This window comes from Nyctereutes procyonoides, unplaced genomic scaffold, assembly GCF_905146905.1.
Source record: "Nyctereutes procyonoides isolate TBG_1078 unplaced genomic scaffold, NYPRO_anot_genome, whole genome shotgun sequence".
Taxonomy (NCBI): domain Eukaryota; kingdom Metazoa; phylum Chordata; class Mammalia; order Carnivora; family Canidae; genus Nyctereutes; species Nyctereutes procyonoides.
Genome location: NW_026575139.1, coordinates 46,373,559 through 46,390,278, shown reverse-complemented (window position 1 = coordinate 46,390,278; position 16,720 = coordinate 46,373,559). Strand labels below are relative to the sequence as shown.

Genomic DNA, 16,720 nt, shown 5'->3' with positions numbered 1-16,720 from the left:
GATCCCCTCAAGAAAGGCTGGAGCCAGAAGGGAGAATTGGCCCTGCTCATTTATTCATTTCCCCCACCCCCCAAACTTTCAGGAGTACAGAACCCAAGTAAGACAAAGTAGTAGGCATGCTGAGAGACAAAAGTGACCATAAGGAACAGATCAAAATCAGAAGTCAAGTGCAGGATAGCTGGCAATGAGAGCTCCATGAGGGGGAAAAACTTTAAGAGTCTCTGGAGAACATCCCAAAGTTCTAACAGAAACAGAGATTACCCGTTGGGAAGAAGTGCAACCCTGAGTATGTCTCATAACGCTGGAATATCTCAATATGGAACTTCCACTTAAATCTATAAATCTAATTGAGGATGTAGAACAGGTTTTTTTTGTTTTCCTTTCTGAGGATGTAGAACAGTTTAAGAGCTATCAGAAAATGTTACTTACAGGGTTGCTTTTCAACTGCATCGATGATTTTTTCCAGTGCATCTTCAAGCTCTACTTCACTGATAGACTCAAGAGCTTCTGTCAGGTACTTAATGGCTTCACTGGGATGGAAAGAATAGATGAGGCAGGTCATCGGTAACTGAGGCTCAAAGTTTAATGCCCCAAACTGGCACTCATCAATTTGGCATTAAAATTAGGATCTATTCACTCTTCACTGTAAGCAGTGCTCACCCCTCCTGCCCTTTCTGAACAAATTCTTCTTTCTATTCTCTGCCAACATAACCATTCTTAAAGCCCCCCAAATCACATCTTTCTTTTAGGAAGCCCTCCTTGACCAGCCCTACCTGCTGCAACCTTCTCTTCCTTCTGGATTGTTAAAATTCCTATACGCCTCAGATCTGATACATCACAATAGCCTTTTACCATTTATCACCTTACATTTAAGGCATGACTTCATCTGCTTCAATGTGCTGAAGATAATAGACATTTAAGTATATATTTATTGATTTGACAATGCATTTGCTTAAAGTAAACTTTAGTAATTTCTTCATTGTTTTCAATTTGAAAATTAGAAAATTAGACTAGGAAAAACTATGACATATGGATAGAGTCACAGAAGCAACACTCACTGAAACCCCAAGAATCCCCCTGCTCCAAAAGAACTCAATAAAGCTGAACTTAAAAAAAAAAAAAAAAATCTGGCCACATGCAGAAGAATGAAACCAGACCATTTCCTCACACCTTACACAAAATTAGACTCAAAATGGATGAAAGACCTAAATGTGAGACAAGAATCCATCAAAATCCTAGAGGAGAGCACAGGCTGCAACCTCTTTGATCTTGGTTGCAGCAATTTCTTGCTAGACACATCTCCAAAGGCAAGGGAAACAAAGGCAAAAATGAACTATTAGGACTTCATCAAGATAAAAAGCTTTTGCACAGCAAAGGAAACAGTCAACAAAACCAAAAGGCAACCTACAGAAAAGGACAAGATATTTGCAAATGACACATCAGCTAAAGGGGTAATATTCAAAATCTATACAGAACTTATCAAACTCAACACCTAAAGAACAAACAATCCAATCGAGAAATGGGCAGAAGACATGAACAGACATTTCTCCAAAGAAGACATACAAATGGCCAACAGACACATGAAAAAATGCTCAACATCATTCAGCATTAGGGAAATACAAATCAAAATCACAATGAGATACCACCTCACACCAGTCAGAATGACTAAAATTAACAAGTCAGTAAATGACAGATGATGGAGAGGATGCAGGGAAAGGTACACTCTCTTGCACTGTTGGTGGGAATGCAAGCTGTTGCAGCCACTCTGGAAAACAGTATGGAGTTTCCTTAGAAAGTTGAAAATAGAGCTACCTTATGACCCAGCACTTGCACTGCTGGGTTATTTACCCCAAAGATACAAATCTAGTGATCCGAAGGGAAATCAGCACCCCAATGTTTATAGCAGCAATGTCCACAATAGCCAACTATGGAAAAGAGCCCAGATGACCATCAACAGATGAATGGATAAAGAAGATGTGGTATGTACATACAATGGGCTACTACTCAGCCAACAAAAAAAAAGAAAAAAAGAAAAAAGAAATCTTGCCATTTGCAATGACATGGATGGAACTAGAGAATATTATGCTAAGTGAAAGAAGCCAATCAGAGAAAGATAATTATCATAATCTCACTCATATGTGAAATTTAGGAAACAAAAGAGGACCATAGGGGAAGAGAGGAAAAAAAAAAAAAAAAGACGAAATCAGAGAGGGAGACAAACCATAAGAGACTCTTAATCATAGGAAACAAACTGAGGGTAGGGATAGGGGAGGGGATGGGGGGTGGGGTAACAGAGAGATAAAAATTAAGGGGAGGGGATGGTGGGACAGGGTAACTGGGTGACGGGGAAGGGATGGGGGGATAGGGTAACTGGGTGATGGGGAGGGGATGGGGGGTCGGGGACTGGGTGATGAAAATTAAGGAGGCCATGTGGTGTCATGAACACTGGATGTTATAAAAGACTGATGAGTCACTGACCTCTACCTCTGAAACCAGTAACACATTATATGTTAATAATTGAATTTAAATAAAACTTAAAAAACAAAAAATAAATTTTAAAAAATCCACACGAATTGCTGATTTAGATACCAATAGGGCTCAGAATGAACACTGTCTAAATAATTAGCTAATTGCATGCCATTCTGTTTGTAGCACACAACTTCACACTTCACATCAATGTTATTGTTATAGTCATCACACTAATTTTTCTTAACTTAGGTTGCTTATTGATTGTTCCATGTGTAGGTATTACATCTCTCCAATTTATTATGAATGATGCTCCTTGAAAACTGGAATCATGCCATCCTCTGCAGAGTGCCAAGCATTCTGAAGGTGGTCCATAGATATATGATGATTAAGTCTCTAAAATCACACACATTTTAAATGAGTAAATGGTGGGACAGTTCTTAGGACAGATCAAAGCCTATAGACTTATATAGGATCTGCCCCTGCCAAATCTCATAAAGCTTCTCGAGGGCTCTCCTGCCTCAGGGCCTTTATACGGTCATTTCTCCCCATTCTTTTCTTCACCTACAAAAGTCCTGTTCATCCTTGAACAGTAAGCTCAAACCATTTTTTACATGAAACCCTCCTTTAACTCCAAAGTAGTCATCTTGTTATACATTATCAGAGCACCTCTATCCTGAGATCCTTTTCACAAGTGAAACTAAATAACTGTGAACTACTTAATACCACAGTAGACAGACTTCTAAAAAAAACCCCTAGTAATCCATGCCTCCTGGTATTCACACTGGCTACATCCATGTGTAGCCCTTCCCCTTGGTTATGGGGTGGACCTAGTAACTTGCTTCTAACAATAGACTATAATTTAAAAAAAAAAAAAGTAATGGATCATTTTACTGTACTGTAATTTGAAAAGTAAAATTTTTAAAACAATGAGATGTCATTTCCTTGATTAGGTTACAAAAGATTGTGACTTGGGTCTTGCTAATTCTCTCTTTTGCTGGCTTTGATGAAGGAAGCTGCCATGTTGGAGAGGACCACAAGGTAAGGAACTGAGGGTGGCCTCCAGCCAACAGCCAGTAAGGCCTCAGGCCTCGAGTCCAAGTGTCCCAGAAGAACTGAATCCTGCCAACCACTGATTGAGGTTGGAAGCAAATCCTGCCCAACTGACATGAGATGACCCCATCCTGACAGCAGCTATATAAGAGACCCTGAAGTTGAGAACCCAGGTAAGCCTACCTGAATTCCTGATCCACAAAAAACATGAGACAGTAAACGTGTGCTGTTTTAAACCTCTAAGATTTGGAGTAATCTGTTACACAGTAATAAATAACTAATACACTATCTGTTCCCCAATCTCCACAGTGTCTTCCTTTCTCTTGTACTCCTTGCCCCAGCACAGTGATCTTAGAATAGATCAAAGCCTGTAAAGCTATACATGATATGGCCCAGATCCTGTTAAGACAGGATCTCAGTGTATTTCTGACTAAATTAATTAATGAATGACAGTTGAATACTAGGTCAAATTCTAGGGGAAAAGAAAGAAAAGTTAATTGATCAACTGCTCGTATTTTCAAAATGTCAGGGATCAGTGGAACAAAATTCATTATTTTCTCCCAGGGCATATCCACTCTTGCCCTTGTTCACCACTAAGCCAAAAGCAAAGTTAAAACACTCATGAAAATCATTATTTCAAAAACAAACAAAAACTCTCCGCACAGAGCAATCCCAACCTAGTACCAAAAAAAAAAGTATATTCCATCATATTTAAATATGTACCAAAACACTATTGTATTCTAAAAAACAAAACAGATTTAGTGAGAAAAATCTTAGAAAAGTGCATTCTGTAAGCACAAGAAAACATGATTATGGCCAGGAAACCTATTAGAGAAGTTCTAAAAGGAATGTTTAAGGAGGGAAGTGGAGGGAGACCTAGGAGGTCTAGGAATGTGCTTCAAACTTACCCACTTTTTAACTCTATAGGAATTCTCACTCAGGAATAACACCTGATCCAAAACTGAAAAGGGGAGGGCTCACAATTTTCACAAAACAAGGTGACAACTACTGACACGCCTATGGGCTTTCCCAGGTCGCCCACCCGATGACTCACTAACCACGTGAAGTTGCGCTTATTCCCATTCTGCTAAGGCAGAGGCTTGGGGGCAGGGGGAGCTGAGAGGTGCCCAAGTCACAGTGCCCGTAAGCCGCTGCTGCGACACAGGTCGCCGCTTCTCCGGCTCAACGTGGCACACGCAGGAGGAGAGCCATACAGCACCCGAGAGAAACGTTTCGACTCCGCGCGAAGGTCGCGGAAACCTAAGAAGATACCGCAGCCTTTAGACCCTATAGACCCTACCAGATCCGTTTCGTTTCTTAAAGCTTTTGAAGGGTCTCGAACTTAAGGCCGAGCCACCCATGGGCGCGGGGCGCGCACGGCTGCCTGGCGCGGTCGCCTGGCCGCGGCTCTCCCGCTCCGTAAACTACCCCGCGGAGACTCACCCCCGGAGAAGCAAGCCGCGCAGCTTGAAGGCAGAGACCATCCGGCTTCGCAGCCGCTCCGGCGCCATGTTCGCGTTTTGGCGCCACGGCCGCGGCCCCGCCCCTTCCGGGACTTGCCCCGCCCCTGCCCCGCCCCTCCGTCCCGGACCGCCCCGCCCCCTAACCCCGACCGGGCTAGGTAGGGACCCTGAGGCCGGGCGCCTGGCGGTCTGTACCCTGCAATCCTGTAGGCTAAAGGAGGAAACGACACCGCACTCTTGTTGCCCGAAGACTGAAAGGCGAAAGCGTCCTTTCCTGGTCTGTGGTTGGGAATGTGCTTGCCTGTCCAACGCATCATTGACCTACCGTCACATCGCTGTCCTCTTCAGGGACTCCCGTCCCGGCTCATCCCGAACCCGGGGCCCCTGGTACTCCTGTTCTCTACTTCACACAGGCTCTGGAAATATTGTGGCGCCACAGGGTTTTCCCTGACATTCCCTCAAAGTTGCTACAAATCCCTACCATTCCCACCCACCCTGCTTTGTATTTAAAGCTTCCTTTGTTCCGTGTGATGTCATAAGTGCTTGAAATGTGTGAACTCTTGTGCTGCTTATAAAACCGAATGAGTTGTGTGCTATTTTTTCAACACCCTCATTTTACAGATGAGAAAACAGATGCAAAGACGGTAGATGTTTCCCTCAAGATGAAACATTGAGTAAATGATGTGAATTTACTCTGATTCCAGCAAGTGCACTGTTAATCTGCCGCACTTTGAAAACGCTTGCTTCAGTGAATTGAACAAAACCATGGAGTGTTTATAAGTGAACATGCAGCCTTGTAAAACATGAGGACGATTTCTAAGTACTTCCAGCTTACATGATTGAGTTTTAAAAAGCATGATAAAGGAGAGGACCTAAGAATACACACATGTATATGTATTTACTTGGGTTTGTATTTTTAAAAACCTGAGTGTGATACTAGACACTGAAAAAACCGCTAACTGTATCCACTTTTTTTTTTTTAAAGTAGGCTCCATGCCCAGCGTAGAGCCCAATGCAGGGCTTGCAGAAGGTACTCAGGACCCTGAGATCCGAGAGTCAAAGGTTTAACCAGCAGAGCCATCCAGGTGTCTCAAAAAAATGGTTAACTGTAAAGGACAGGAGAGGATAAAGATGAAACTGAGGCTTTCTTTGTAGTAAGACTTTCTTTTCTTTAACATTTTATTTATTTATTCATGAGAGACACAGAGAGAGAGAGAGAGGCAGAGACATAGGCAGAGGGAGAAGCAGGGTCCATGCAGGGAGCCGGATATGAGACTCGATCCCAGGTCTCCAGGATCAGCCCTGGGCCAAAGGCAGCACTAAACCACTGAGCCACCCGGGCTGCCCTGTAGTAAGACTTTCAACTGTAGGCCTATTTATATGTTTTACATACTCAAGCAAATAGAAAAGAAAAACACAAATGTAAAATTGAAAGCACACTCAAATCAACACACCTACCTGTGCATTAAATTGGAAATATAACAACATAGAGAAAACTGATTATTGAACACGGTTCTCTATATATTTCCAGTGAACTATATTCTTTTTTTTGGTATATTTTTTATTGGAATTCGATTTGCCAGCATATAGTATAACACCCAGTGCTCATCCCGTCAAGTGCCCCCCTCAGTGCCCATCACCCAGTCACCCCATCCCCCACCCACCTCCCCTTCCACTACCCTTTGTTCCTTTCCCAGAGTTAGCAGTCTCTCATGTTCTGTCACCCTCTCTGATTTTTCCCACTCATTTTGTCTTCTTTCCCCTATAATCTTTCACTATTTTTTATATTCCCCATATGAGTGAAACTATATAATGATTGTCTTTCTCCAATTGACTTACTAGTGAAATATAATATGAAGACAAAAATTTTGCAAGGAAAATTTGAACTTATATGTCAGAAAGGTGAGGAAATATGGATCCCTGAGTGTCTCAGCGGTTTAGCGCCTGCCTTCGGCCTGGAGCGTGATCCTGGAGCCCTGAGATTGAGTCCCACATTGGGCTCCCTGCATGGAGCCTGGTTCTCCCTCTGCCTGTGTCTCTGCCTGTCTCTCAGTCTGTGTCTCTCATGAATAAATAAATGAAATCTTTAACACACACAAAAAAAGGTGAGTAAATAAAAATAGACATACAGTCTGATTCTCACTATTTGAAATAGTTATGTTCCATAAAGTCACCACCAACACTGCATTAGTAAATACTTAGTCATTGCTACTAGAGGAAATGTAGGGTTAGGTTCTTGTGAGCCTCTGGTCATAACATTTTCATCAACTAACCAATACATACCTTTGTCTTATGGAGTTTCTATTCCAAGACACCTTTACTATATGTCATTGATTTATTAACATTGAACTCAAGACCAACAGCACTATTATTTATGCCTGAAGGAAGCTTACACATGTATTTTCTTCTTAAGGCACATCAGTCCTCTCATGCCTTGGAACACTAGAAAGAACTTTAGTTCTATGTTTTAAACAACAAAATCACTATCAAAAATCATAAAATTCAGAAAATGATGGAATAAAATGTACCCTAAAGAAGACACTTATGTATAATAAGACTGCCAAGCATAAGCCCTCACGCATGTCCCCTTGCCCCAACCCTCAGCCACAACCGATTATCGGTGCACACAACCACTATTTAAACACTTAAATTGTGTGCCTGTCTTCACAAATGACTGAGACAGCCCCCAATATAAGATTTTGGGGGATACAAATAAAAATAATTCACTTTACCACCAAGCCCCCCAATGACATCACAGAATACAGACTAATGCCATAACTACCAACAACCCCACTCACAACCCCGGACCCCCCAGACAACAGTACCTGTACGAAACAATCCTTCCAACGTTAACACCCATAACATCCCCCCCACCTTACCTCTAAAACTGTTCCCCCCACCAATATCCTACCCCCCCACCCAACCCCACTCCTTAACCACGCATCACCACCCCCTTTTCCCCAACCAAAAACCCCCCATCTACCAACCATCTAACCCCCACCCATCCAAATATCGTACCCACAGCCTCCTCACCAAATCCGTAAAATAACTCATAAACCATGCACACATACCAAACCTATACCCCACTTCCGTAAATGCATATCCACCCCAAATCCTCACCAAACCAACACCCCACTCTACACCCAACATGCAAACTATGGCCCAGATCTGAGTACTCCCCCTCACCCAAAGCCCAACCCCCATCGTCCCCTCCACCCCCCCACCCGCCATAGTGTCCCAACACCCCTCCCCAGAAAGCCCTTGGAAGACATACAAACGTAACTAAATTACTCCCTACCTCACAGGTACATGATCTTATGGTCCTGGGATATGAGCCCCACATCATGGGTCCATAGCTCAGTGGATAGCCTGATTCTCCCTCTCTCTGCTGTTCTCTCTCTCTCTCTTTCTCTCTGCCAATTAAATAAATATATTCTTAAAAAAAAACTGGCCTGTTCTCTTCAAAAAGTTAGTGGCATGGGAGGACAACAGATGGAAGCAACCATCCCGATTGTGGTAGCCAGCCTCTAAGAGAAATAGCCACCAATGATTTTTTATTCCTGGTGTTCATAACTTGTGTACTTCCCTCCTACTTTGAATAGTACTGACCTGTATAACCAATAGGATATTGTAGAAAGAACTGGTCATAAAAGACATTGCTATTTCTGTCTTGCTCTCTCCTGGGTCACCAGCTCTTGGCGAAGCCAGCTGCCCTCAAGTAGCTTTATGGAAAGGTCTAGGTGTTATGATATCAAGGTTCCTGCCAACAGCCAGCACCAACTTGCCATCCAAATCTCCTTCACCTGGCTAGCTCATTGAGTCCTAGTATAACTCTGTGCTGATGACTCCAACATCTGTATTTCTAGCTCCTATTTCTCTCTGCTTCAAATCCAAGTCAATATGCCCCCAAATGAACTCACCATAATCCCTCCCAAATCTGTTCCTTCTCTCATGTTCACTACCCTAATTCCTCACCTCTTTACCCATTGACCAAGCCAGTAGGCTAGGCAGCATCCTTGACTCCTCTCTCTCCTTCCTTAGGTTCTACTCTTTTTTTTTTTTAAGTAATCTCTATACCCAACATGGGGCTCAAACTCACAACCCTGAGATCAAGAGTTGCATACTCCACTGACTGAGTCAGCCAGATGCTCTGGATTCAACTTGTTAACTTTTTCTCAAACCTGTCCACTTCTCCCTGTCTTCATGACTAGAGGCATCACTCAGGACACCAGCCTCTCTAACCAGCAGTGCCTGACCTGCCAACTGGTCTCTTTATCTCTAGTCTTCTCTCAGAATAAACTTTCTAAAACATAATTCTTATGTCACTTTCCAACTTGAAACACTTCAAAAGCTCCCTAACGTTAGGATAAAGTGAGCAGGTTGTCTCTTTCCTCCTCTTGTTCCGTTTGCCAGGAACACTTCCCTCTCTTTCCCCCTCCATTTGCCTGAACAACTTCCACTTATTCTTCAGTTCCCAGCTCAAACATTACATTCTCTCAGGAACCTTCCCTCTGACTCTCCCAAATCTGAGTTAGGGGCTTTCCTGTGCAGCTCTAAGGTGCCCTGGACTTTTGCTGTCATCACACTTTCTACATAATAGGATAGTTGTCTATTTGGTGCTCTATAGTGACCACTAGACTTTCAGGCCCAGGAGGACAAGTGGACCATGTCAAAAATATAATATCAATATTACTACCAACAAGAAAAGGATACAGTAAGGGTGTTTTAAAAATATTTTTATTGAGGTATAATTTACTTTGCACATATTGGAAGAATGCAGTTCAATGAGATTTTTTTTAAGATTATTTGAAAGAGCCTGCCTGTGCATGCACAAGCAGGGGGAGAAGCAGAGGGAGAGGGAGAGAGGGAATCTTAAGCAGGCTCCACACCCAGCACAGCACCCCAATGCTGGGCTCGATCTCATGGCCCTTAACCAAAATTAAAAGTTGGATGCTTAACTGACTGAGCCACTCAGGTGTCGAGTAGGTAAATCCCTTCTTTTCTTAAGACTGAATAATATTCCATTGTATATATATTTATATATCACATTTTCTTTATCCATTCATCCTTTTAAAAAATTATTTATTTATTTGAGAAAGAGCAAGAGAGAGCATAAGAGGGAGAGGGAGAAGCAGGCCCCTGTTGAGCAGAGAGCCTGATGAGGGGCTCGATCCTAGGACCCGATCATTACCTAAGCTGAAGGTGGACACTCAAACGAGTGATCCACTCAGGTGCCCCTCTATTCTTCCATCAATGGACACTTACATTGTTTACATACCTCAGCTATTGTCTAATAATGCTGTAATGAGCATGGGAGTGCAGAGATAGCTCTTTGAGATAGTGATTTCACTTCCTTTTGATATATACCTAGAAGTGGGGGATCCCTGGGTGGCGCAGCGGTTTGGCGCCTGCCTTTGGCCCAGGGCGCGATCCTGGAGACCCGGAATCGAATCCCACGTCAGGCTCCCGGTGCATGGAGCCTGCTTCTCCCTCTGCCTATGTCTCTGCCTCTCTCTCTCTCTCTCTGTATGACTATCATAAATAAATAATAAAAAAATTTATACCTAGAAGTGATATTGTTGGATCGTAAGATAGTTCTATTTTTAATTTTCTGAAGCACCTCCATACTGTTTTCCATAATGGCTATACCAATGTTCATTCCTAACAACCATGCAGAAAGGTTCCCTTTTCTCCAGACTCTCACCAGTACTTACCTTCTGATGTTTTGATAACAGCCACCCTACTAGGTATGAGGTGATGTCTCATTGCAGTTTTAATCTGCATTTCCCTGACGATTAGTGATGTTGAGCACCTTTCATATACCTGTTCTCCATTTGTGTATTTTCTTTGGAAAAATATCTATTCAGGTTGTCTGCACATTTTATAATCAAGTTATTTGTTTTTTGTTTGTTTTTGTAATTAAGTTATATGAACTCCTTAGATATTTCACACATTAACCTTTATTGGGTATATAATTTGCAAATATTTTCTCCCATTCTGTAGGTTGCCTTTACATTTTATTGATTGTTTCCTTTACTGGGCAAAAGCCTTTTTGTTTGATGTAGTCTTAGTTGTTTATATTTGCCTTTGTTGCCTGTGTTTTGGTGTCATCTCCAAAAAAAATCACTGCCAAGACCAACATCAAAGAGCCCCCCCACACCTTTTTTTCCTAAGTTATACAATTTGGGGTTTTGTGTTTAAGTTTAATCCATTCTGAGTTAATTTTTGTGCATGGTGTAAGGTAAGGGTCCAGTTTCACTCTTTTTCATGTGCTGTTCAGTCTTCCCAATACTGTTTATTGAAGAGAGACACTTTTCCCATTGTATATTCTTGGCTCCTCTGTCATAAAATAATTAACCATATATGTATGCATGGGCTTATTTCTAAACTCTATTCTGTTCCACTGATCTATATAACCATTTTAATGCTAATACTATATTGTTTTGATTATTATAGCTTTATAATATAATTTGAAATCAGGAAGATATACTTTTTTATAGTCATCAGATTGGCAAAATTAAAAAGATAATATCAAGGATTAAAAGCAATTGAACTTGTTATCCATTGGTGATGGGCATATAGATTGTTACAAATGCTTTGGAAGCAACTTGGTATTATCCAGTAAAGTTGAAGATGTTCATACCTTATAACCCGACAAGTTCAATTCTAGGAATATTTTGTAGATTGAGGACTAGTTAATTACAGTTTTGAGCCAAATGTGGCCCACCACCTGTTTTTGTACCCCTCAAGAGCTAAGAATTATGGTTGTTGTTGTTGTTTTTTTTTTTTAGCGGTTAAAAAAATCAGAAGAATGTTTTGTGGCACATATAAATTATATGAAGTTCAAATTTCAGTGTCCATAAATAAAGTTTTATTGGAACATTGCCAAGTTTGTTTGTGTATTGTCTTTAGCTATTTTCATGTGACAAAGGCAGAACTGAATAGTTCTGACAGATACTTTGTTGTCCGCAAACCCTAAAATATTTACTAATAACCTTGCTGTTATAGTAACAACTAGGAAGAACCTAGGTGACCTTCAACAGTACAAAGGATAAATATATTCTGAAATGTTCATACAATAAAATGTGACAGCAATTGAAAAAACAGATTTACACCCCTTCGCAAGCAAGTTAATTTCAGGCATATGTTGAGTGAACAAAAGCAAATCTTCAAAGAATATCTACAACATGATTCCATCTTAAAAAGTTCTAAAACGATCTATGTGGTAAAACTATGGAGAAGAGCTGGGGAATAAGAGCCTAGTGATTACTGCTGGGGGGCGAGGGGGATGGGGGCAAAAGGCTGAGAAGAAGCAATGGCAAATGGATTATCCTGTTTTTTTGAAGGAGCGTGGTGAGTACAGAGGTGCTTGTTTTGTCCTTATTCTTTTTGCTTTAAAATATTGTTTGTCCTTCCTTATTATGAAATACAAATCAATAAATAAAATTGCAACAGCTCTGAAGGGAAAGTTGAGGCTTGCTCATGTCTTTCTGTTGTCTAATATCGATGGCGTTAGACAAGAAGAAATGCTCTTAGATCTGAGTTGGGGAGTTTGGGATAGGAGTTGGGTAGCTTGAGTTCCTCTGAATGATAGAGAAGAATTTAGTATTCCTTGGGGACAGTCTTGGAGGGATAGAATAGTAGAGAAGAGTCAGCAAAAGGTTCTGAGACTGGGGACTAAGGAGAGAAGACCAATGCAAAGGTGACCAAGACTCTCTTCTTGACCAAACTCAAGTCGTGCTCTCCTGAGCACTCCTCTCAGCTGGGCCGCAATCACAAATGATTTTATCTCCCATGCCTTCCATGTACACACACTTAGAGACGTGAACATTAGCACAGTTTCTAACAGCTCAAGGCCCAACCTCTAGAACAACCCCAGGACCCCTTAGAGTTGCCTTCCTGAGAAAGCTTAATGCTGCCAGGAGAATTTGGTTTGTTCCAGTCCCAACTCTGGTAGGGAGATAGATTCCGAGCCCCGTCTTACAGCAGTTACTCCAGAAAGTTTGCAATTATAAATACTTTCTCTGCCTTTGAGATGTAAATCTACCCCCCAAGCCGTTTCTCTGAAGATGGGAGAGCTGTCTTTTTGAAACGCAAACATTCAGGGAGATATGCTCTCAATCCCAGTTCCTGAGTGGGAAGATAAAGGCTCAACTTTGGTAGATGCCTTGCTTTAACTTGCACCACCAGCTCTGGTCATAAAGATAGAAGTTTGTTTCTTCTCTGGTTAGGCTCCAATTAACAAGCCCAGATGGCTTAGTCACAAGGATCACCCCCGCCCTTAGCACTCCTCGGTGCCTTCTCTTAGCACATCCCTGCCTTTCAAAAGTCTCCAGCTTTCTGTTTCCATGAAGTTGATTTCAGGTCATACTGGACCCTCTTCCTTCTTGCAGTAGTTCACTACTAAAAAAAGAAACAAACAAACAAACAAACAAACAAACTGCCCTCACCTCTTCCAACTAGTGTCTGACTTTATCTTTTTGACAAAAGCTGCAACAATGGGGTGGCTAATGGAGTCTGAGGAACAAGGGTATACAATGTTCTATTTGAAATTATTTTCTGTGATATAAACCCCTTCTCTGTCATCTTTTTACTTTTATCTTTTATTGCAGTAAAACTTAGTAGAAATTCAAATTACTTTAAAGAGTGGGTTTTAAAAGAAAATATGGTACGCCTCTGAGTTTCATGCCTGGAGTGATGCATCAGAGAAGGGATCTAGCATGCTCCATAGGTAGAAGATCCATAAATCTGTGAGTGGAATTTTGCCAGTAGCAGTAGGAGTTTTAAAGCCAGGGTGACTATGAGATTATAATCCTAAAAACTCACAGAAATCTTGGAGAGGGCTTTGGAATTCTACTGCAGGTGGAAAGGGGGTTCCTGGGACAAAGACCCAGAGTGCACATGTAGGTTACATATATTAATAACTACTACTAGTGCTACCACCATTTACTGAGCACCTACTTTACACCAAACCTATGCTGGGTGCTATCCATCTTTCTGTCTTGAGCCCCACAATCCAAAGTAAATGTTTTAATAATTAAGTTACATTATTTCCTCCCCAGTTAAGACCATTTGGCCTTAAAGTGTAGACTCCCTGGCATAATGAACAAGGCTGTGTGATTGCTGTCCCAACTTTATCCTGGTTGCTCTCTATAAGCATTCTAGTCATACTGAACTATCTATATGACTTATAAGTAGACTCAAGTGTCTCTCTTTGTGCATCCCCTTCCTCAATAGAGCACATCTTTCCTTCCGATTTTTCTGCTGTATTTTGTCCACATTTCTACTATACCACTTCTTATCCCACACTGCATGTATTTATATATATCTTCCCCTCTAACTGGATTTCTGTGGTAGAACTGTCTTATTTGTCTTAAAATTCACTTTGTTATTTAGTCAACAAATATTTATTTGCCATCTATTTGGTACTAGGTTCTGGGAAGTCAATACTACCTGATTCCTTCAGAATTTCCAGTCTAACAGAGCCTGAGAACAGACTGTCTGCATTAACCAGGTACTTAATGTGTACTGAGTACATGAATGAGTGAACTTATTCTGAGTAATGGGCAGCCACAATCTTCAAAGAATGACTCCGGACAAGCACATTTACAGACACTGGTAGAATTATTATTTTCCTTCCTGATCATAGTTTTACTTCATAGCATCATATAATAACAAGAGTTCGCCAGCTTTGTCTGTAGAGGGGCCAGATGGTAAATATTTCTAGCAGTGTGGGCTATCTGGTCTTTGTTGCAACTGTTCAAGTCAGATTACTCAACCCGATGGTTGTGTATAAGCAGCCTTAGTCAACACTTAAACGAATTAGGGTGGCTGTGTGCCAATAAAACTTCATGTTACTGACGATGAACTTTGGATTCTTTTCATTTTCATGAGTCACAAAACAGCATTCTTCTCTTGATTTTTTTCAACCATTTAAAAATGTAACACCGGGCAGCCCTGGTGGCTCAGCAGTTTTAACTGCGCCGCCTTCAGCCCGGAGGTGTGATCCTGGAGACCCCCGCCCCGGATCCAGGCTCACGTCAGGCTCCCTGCATGAGGCCTGCTTCCCCCTCTGCCTGCGTCTCTGCCTCTATCTCTGTGTCTCTGGTGAATAAGTATATAAAATCAAATAAATAAATAAATAAATAAATAAATAAATAAATAAATAAATAAATAAATAAATAAATAAATAAATACAAAGAGGCAAACAAGAATCACCAGGGTGCGAGGCTCTGGGATACCTGCCTCTCTAAAAAAAACTAAAAACTAAAAATAAAAATGTTAACACCGTTCTTAGCTTGCGGGCCCTGCAAAAACAGGCGGCCGACTGACTTTGGCCTCCTGGCCATTTGTTGGAAGACGTCTTTGAAATTTCCTATTAATATATATATATATATATATAATTTCTATTAAATACACACCAACATTCTTGTGGATAACCATCTTTGCTGGAGGTTGAATGGAAAAGGAAACCCACACAAAGCATTAATTAATATGTTGATTACGTCACAGCAGCATCAACACTGTGGACCACAAGTCTATCTGTCCAGCGAATAAGACGAAGCGGATAAAGAGGTGGGTTGCACTACTGCTCAAACCACGCGATCCCGTGGAAAGAAATCAGCAGGTGGCAGGGTTCGCACGCCGAGGCACCTCCTCCCTCCCGGCTCCGGCCCGAGCATCCCTAACCGGCAACGCCACCTGGGCCGGGCTTCCCGGGCGGGCTGCAGGACGGCGCAGACGCACTCGTTCCGCCTTCCCACCAATCTCGACCCTCGACGCGTTCCGTTCGTGCGTGGAGGAGCCCGGCGGGAGGAGAGGCCGCTCCGTGGGCAGGGGCTGCGGCGCGCCCAGCGGCTGGACCCGGCGACGGCGCGGATGGCGGACTCGCAGCCGTTCTGCGTGGCGGAGGAGCGCAGCGGCCACTGCGCCGTGGTGGACGGAAACTTCCTCTACGTGTGGGGGGGCTACGTGGTAAGGGGAAGAGGCGGGACGGGGCGCACTCGCGCCGGGAGCCCGCCCGGCCTCTCGGCCCGAGCGGACGCCGAGCGCCCGCCCACACCCGGCCCGAGGCGGGGGCCGGTCCGCGGCCCGGGCGAGGCGCGCCCGGCGCCCCCCGCCCCCCGCCCCTCCGCCGTCGGCCGCTGTCCCAGCCGCGCCAGGGCTTGACGCCGCCGCGCCGTTGCTTCCACTCCGAAAGCCTTCAAACCCGCCTTCCGGGGCTCTTGCCACTCTCCGGCTCCCCTCGACCCCCGCCGCTGTCCAGTAACCCCCGGGCTGACCAACGCTAAGTCCGTCTCTGCGCGGTTAATTATCTCTAAATGCTTGCGCAGAACTTAAAGGCACAACGAGGACGCCGCGCTGTAGTTCGTAGATAGGTCTTTATTGCTACAGCGCGATTCGGAGTATTGAAATCACGGAAGAGATGTTTAGTGGCATTCCTTTATCAGTGGGTAACCTCGAAGTTTTTTCGAGTCTCAAAGTAGACTCCTGTTAGCAGTATACTAAAAATTGCTCAAATGCTTATTACAGCGGAGGTTTGAATGTGTGTATTTTTGTTTCCATAATCCTGGGATTATAGAACCAAGGATTCTAAAGCCGGGAAACAGATCAGGAATATATGCCCACCAACTCCAGTTTACAGGGGTTTTTTGTTTTTGTTTTTGTTTTAAAAAGCAAGCCATCTGGAAGTTCTATTGGAAATAGAACCTACATTTTTTTTTTTTACTGTCTCGATA

At 42.7% G+C, this 16,720-nt stretch overlaps 2 protein-coding genes across 5 annotated transcripts in view; one reads left to right on the top strand and one right to left on the bottom strand.

Moving 5' to 3' along the window:
* Positions 1-5,042, bottom strand: part of POLE2 (DNA polymerase epsilon 2, accessory subunit) — a 31,590-nt gene extending 26,548 nt beyond the window's left edge. For both annotated transcript variants that reach the window (XM_055304537.1, XM_055304538.1), the window contains exons 1-2: positions 4,963-5,042; positions 430-530 (exon numbers count right to left, since the gene is read on the bottom strand). In XM_055304537.1, the coding sequence (XP_055160512.1) occupies positions 430-530; positions 4,963-5,030 (169 nt within the window). In that variant the 5' untranslated portion in view covers positions 5,031-5,042. The remainder of the gene's footprint in view (positions 1-429; positions 531-4,962) is intronic.
* Positions 5,043-15,770: 10,728 nt separating this feature from the next.
* The window catches only part of KLHDC1 (kelch domain containing 1), a 45,997-nt gene continuing 45,047 nt past the window's right edge, over positions 15,771-16,720 (top strand). For all 3 annotated transcript variants that reach the window (XM_055304215.1, XM_055304214.1, XM_055304217.1), the window contains exon 1: positions 15,771-15,956. In XM_055304215.1, coding sequence (XP_055160190.1) covers positions 15,861-15,956 — 96 coding nt within the window. In that variant the 5' untranslated portion in view covers positions 15,771-15,860. The remainder of the gene's footprint in view (positions 15,957-16,720) is intronic.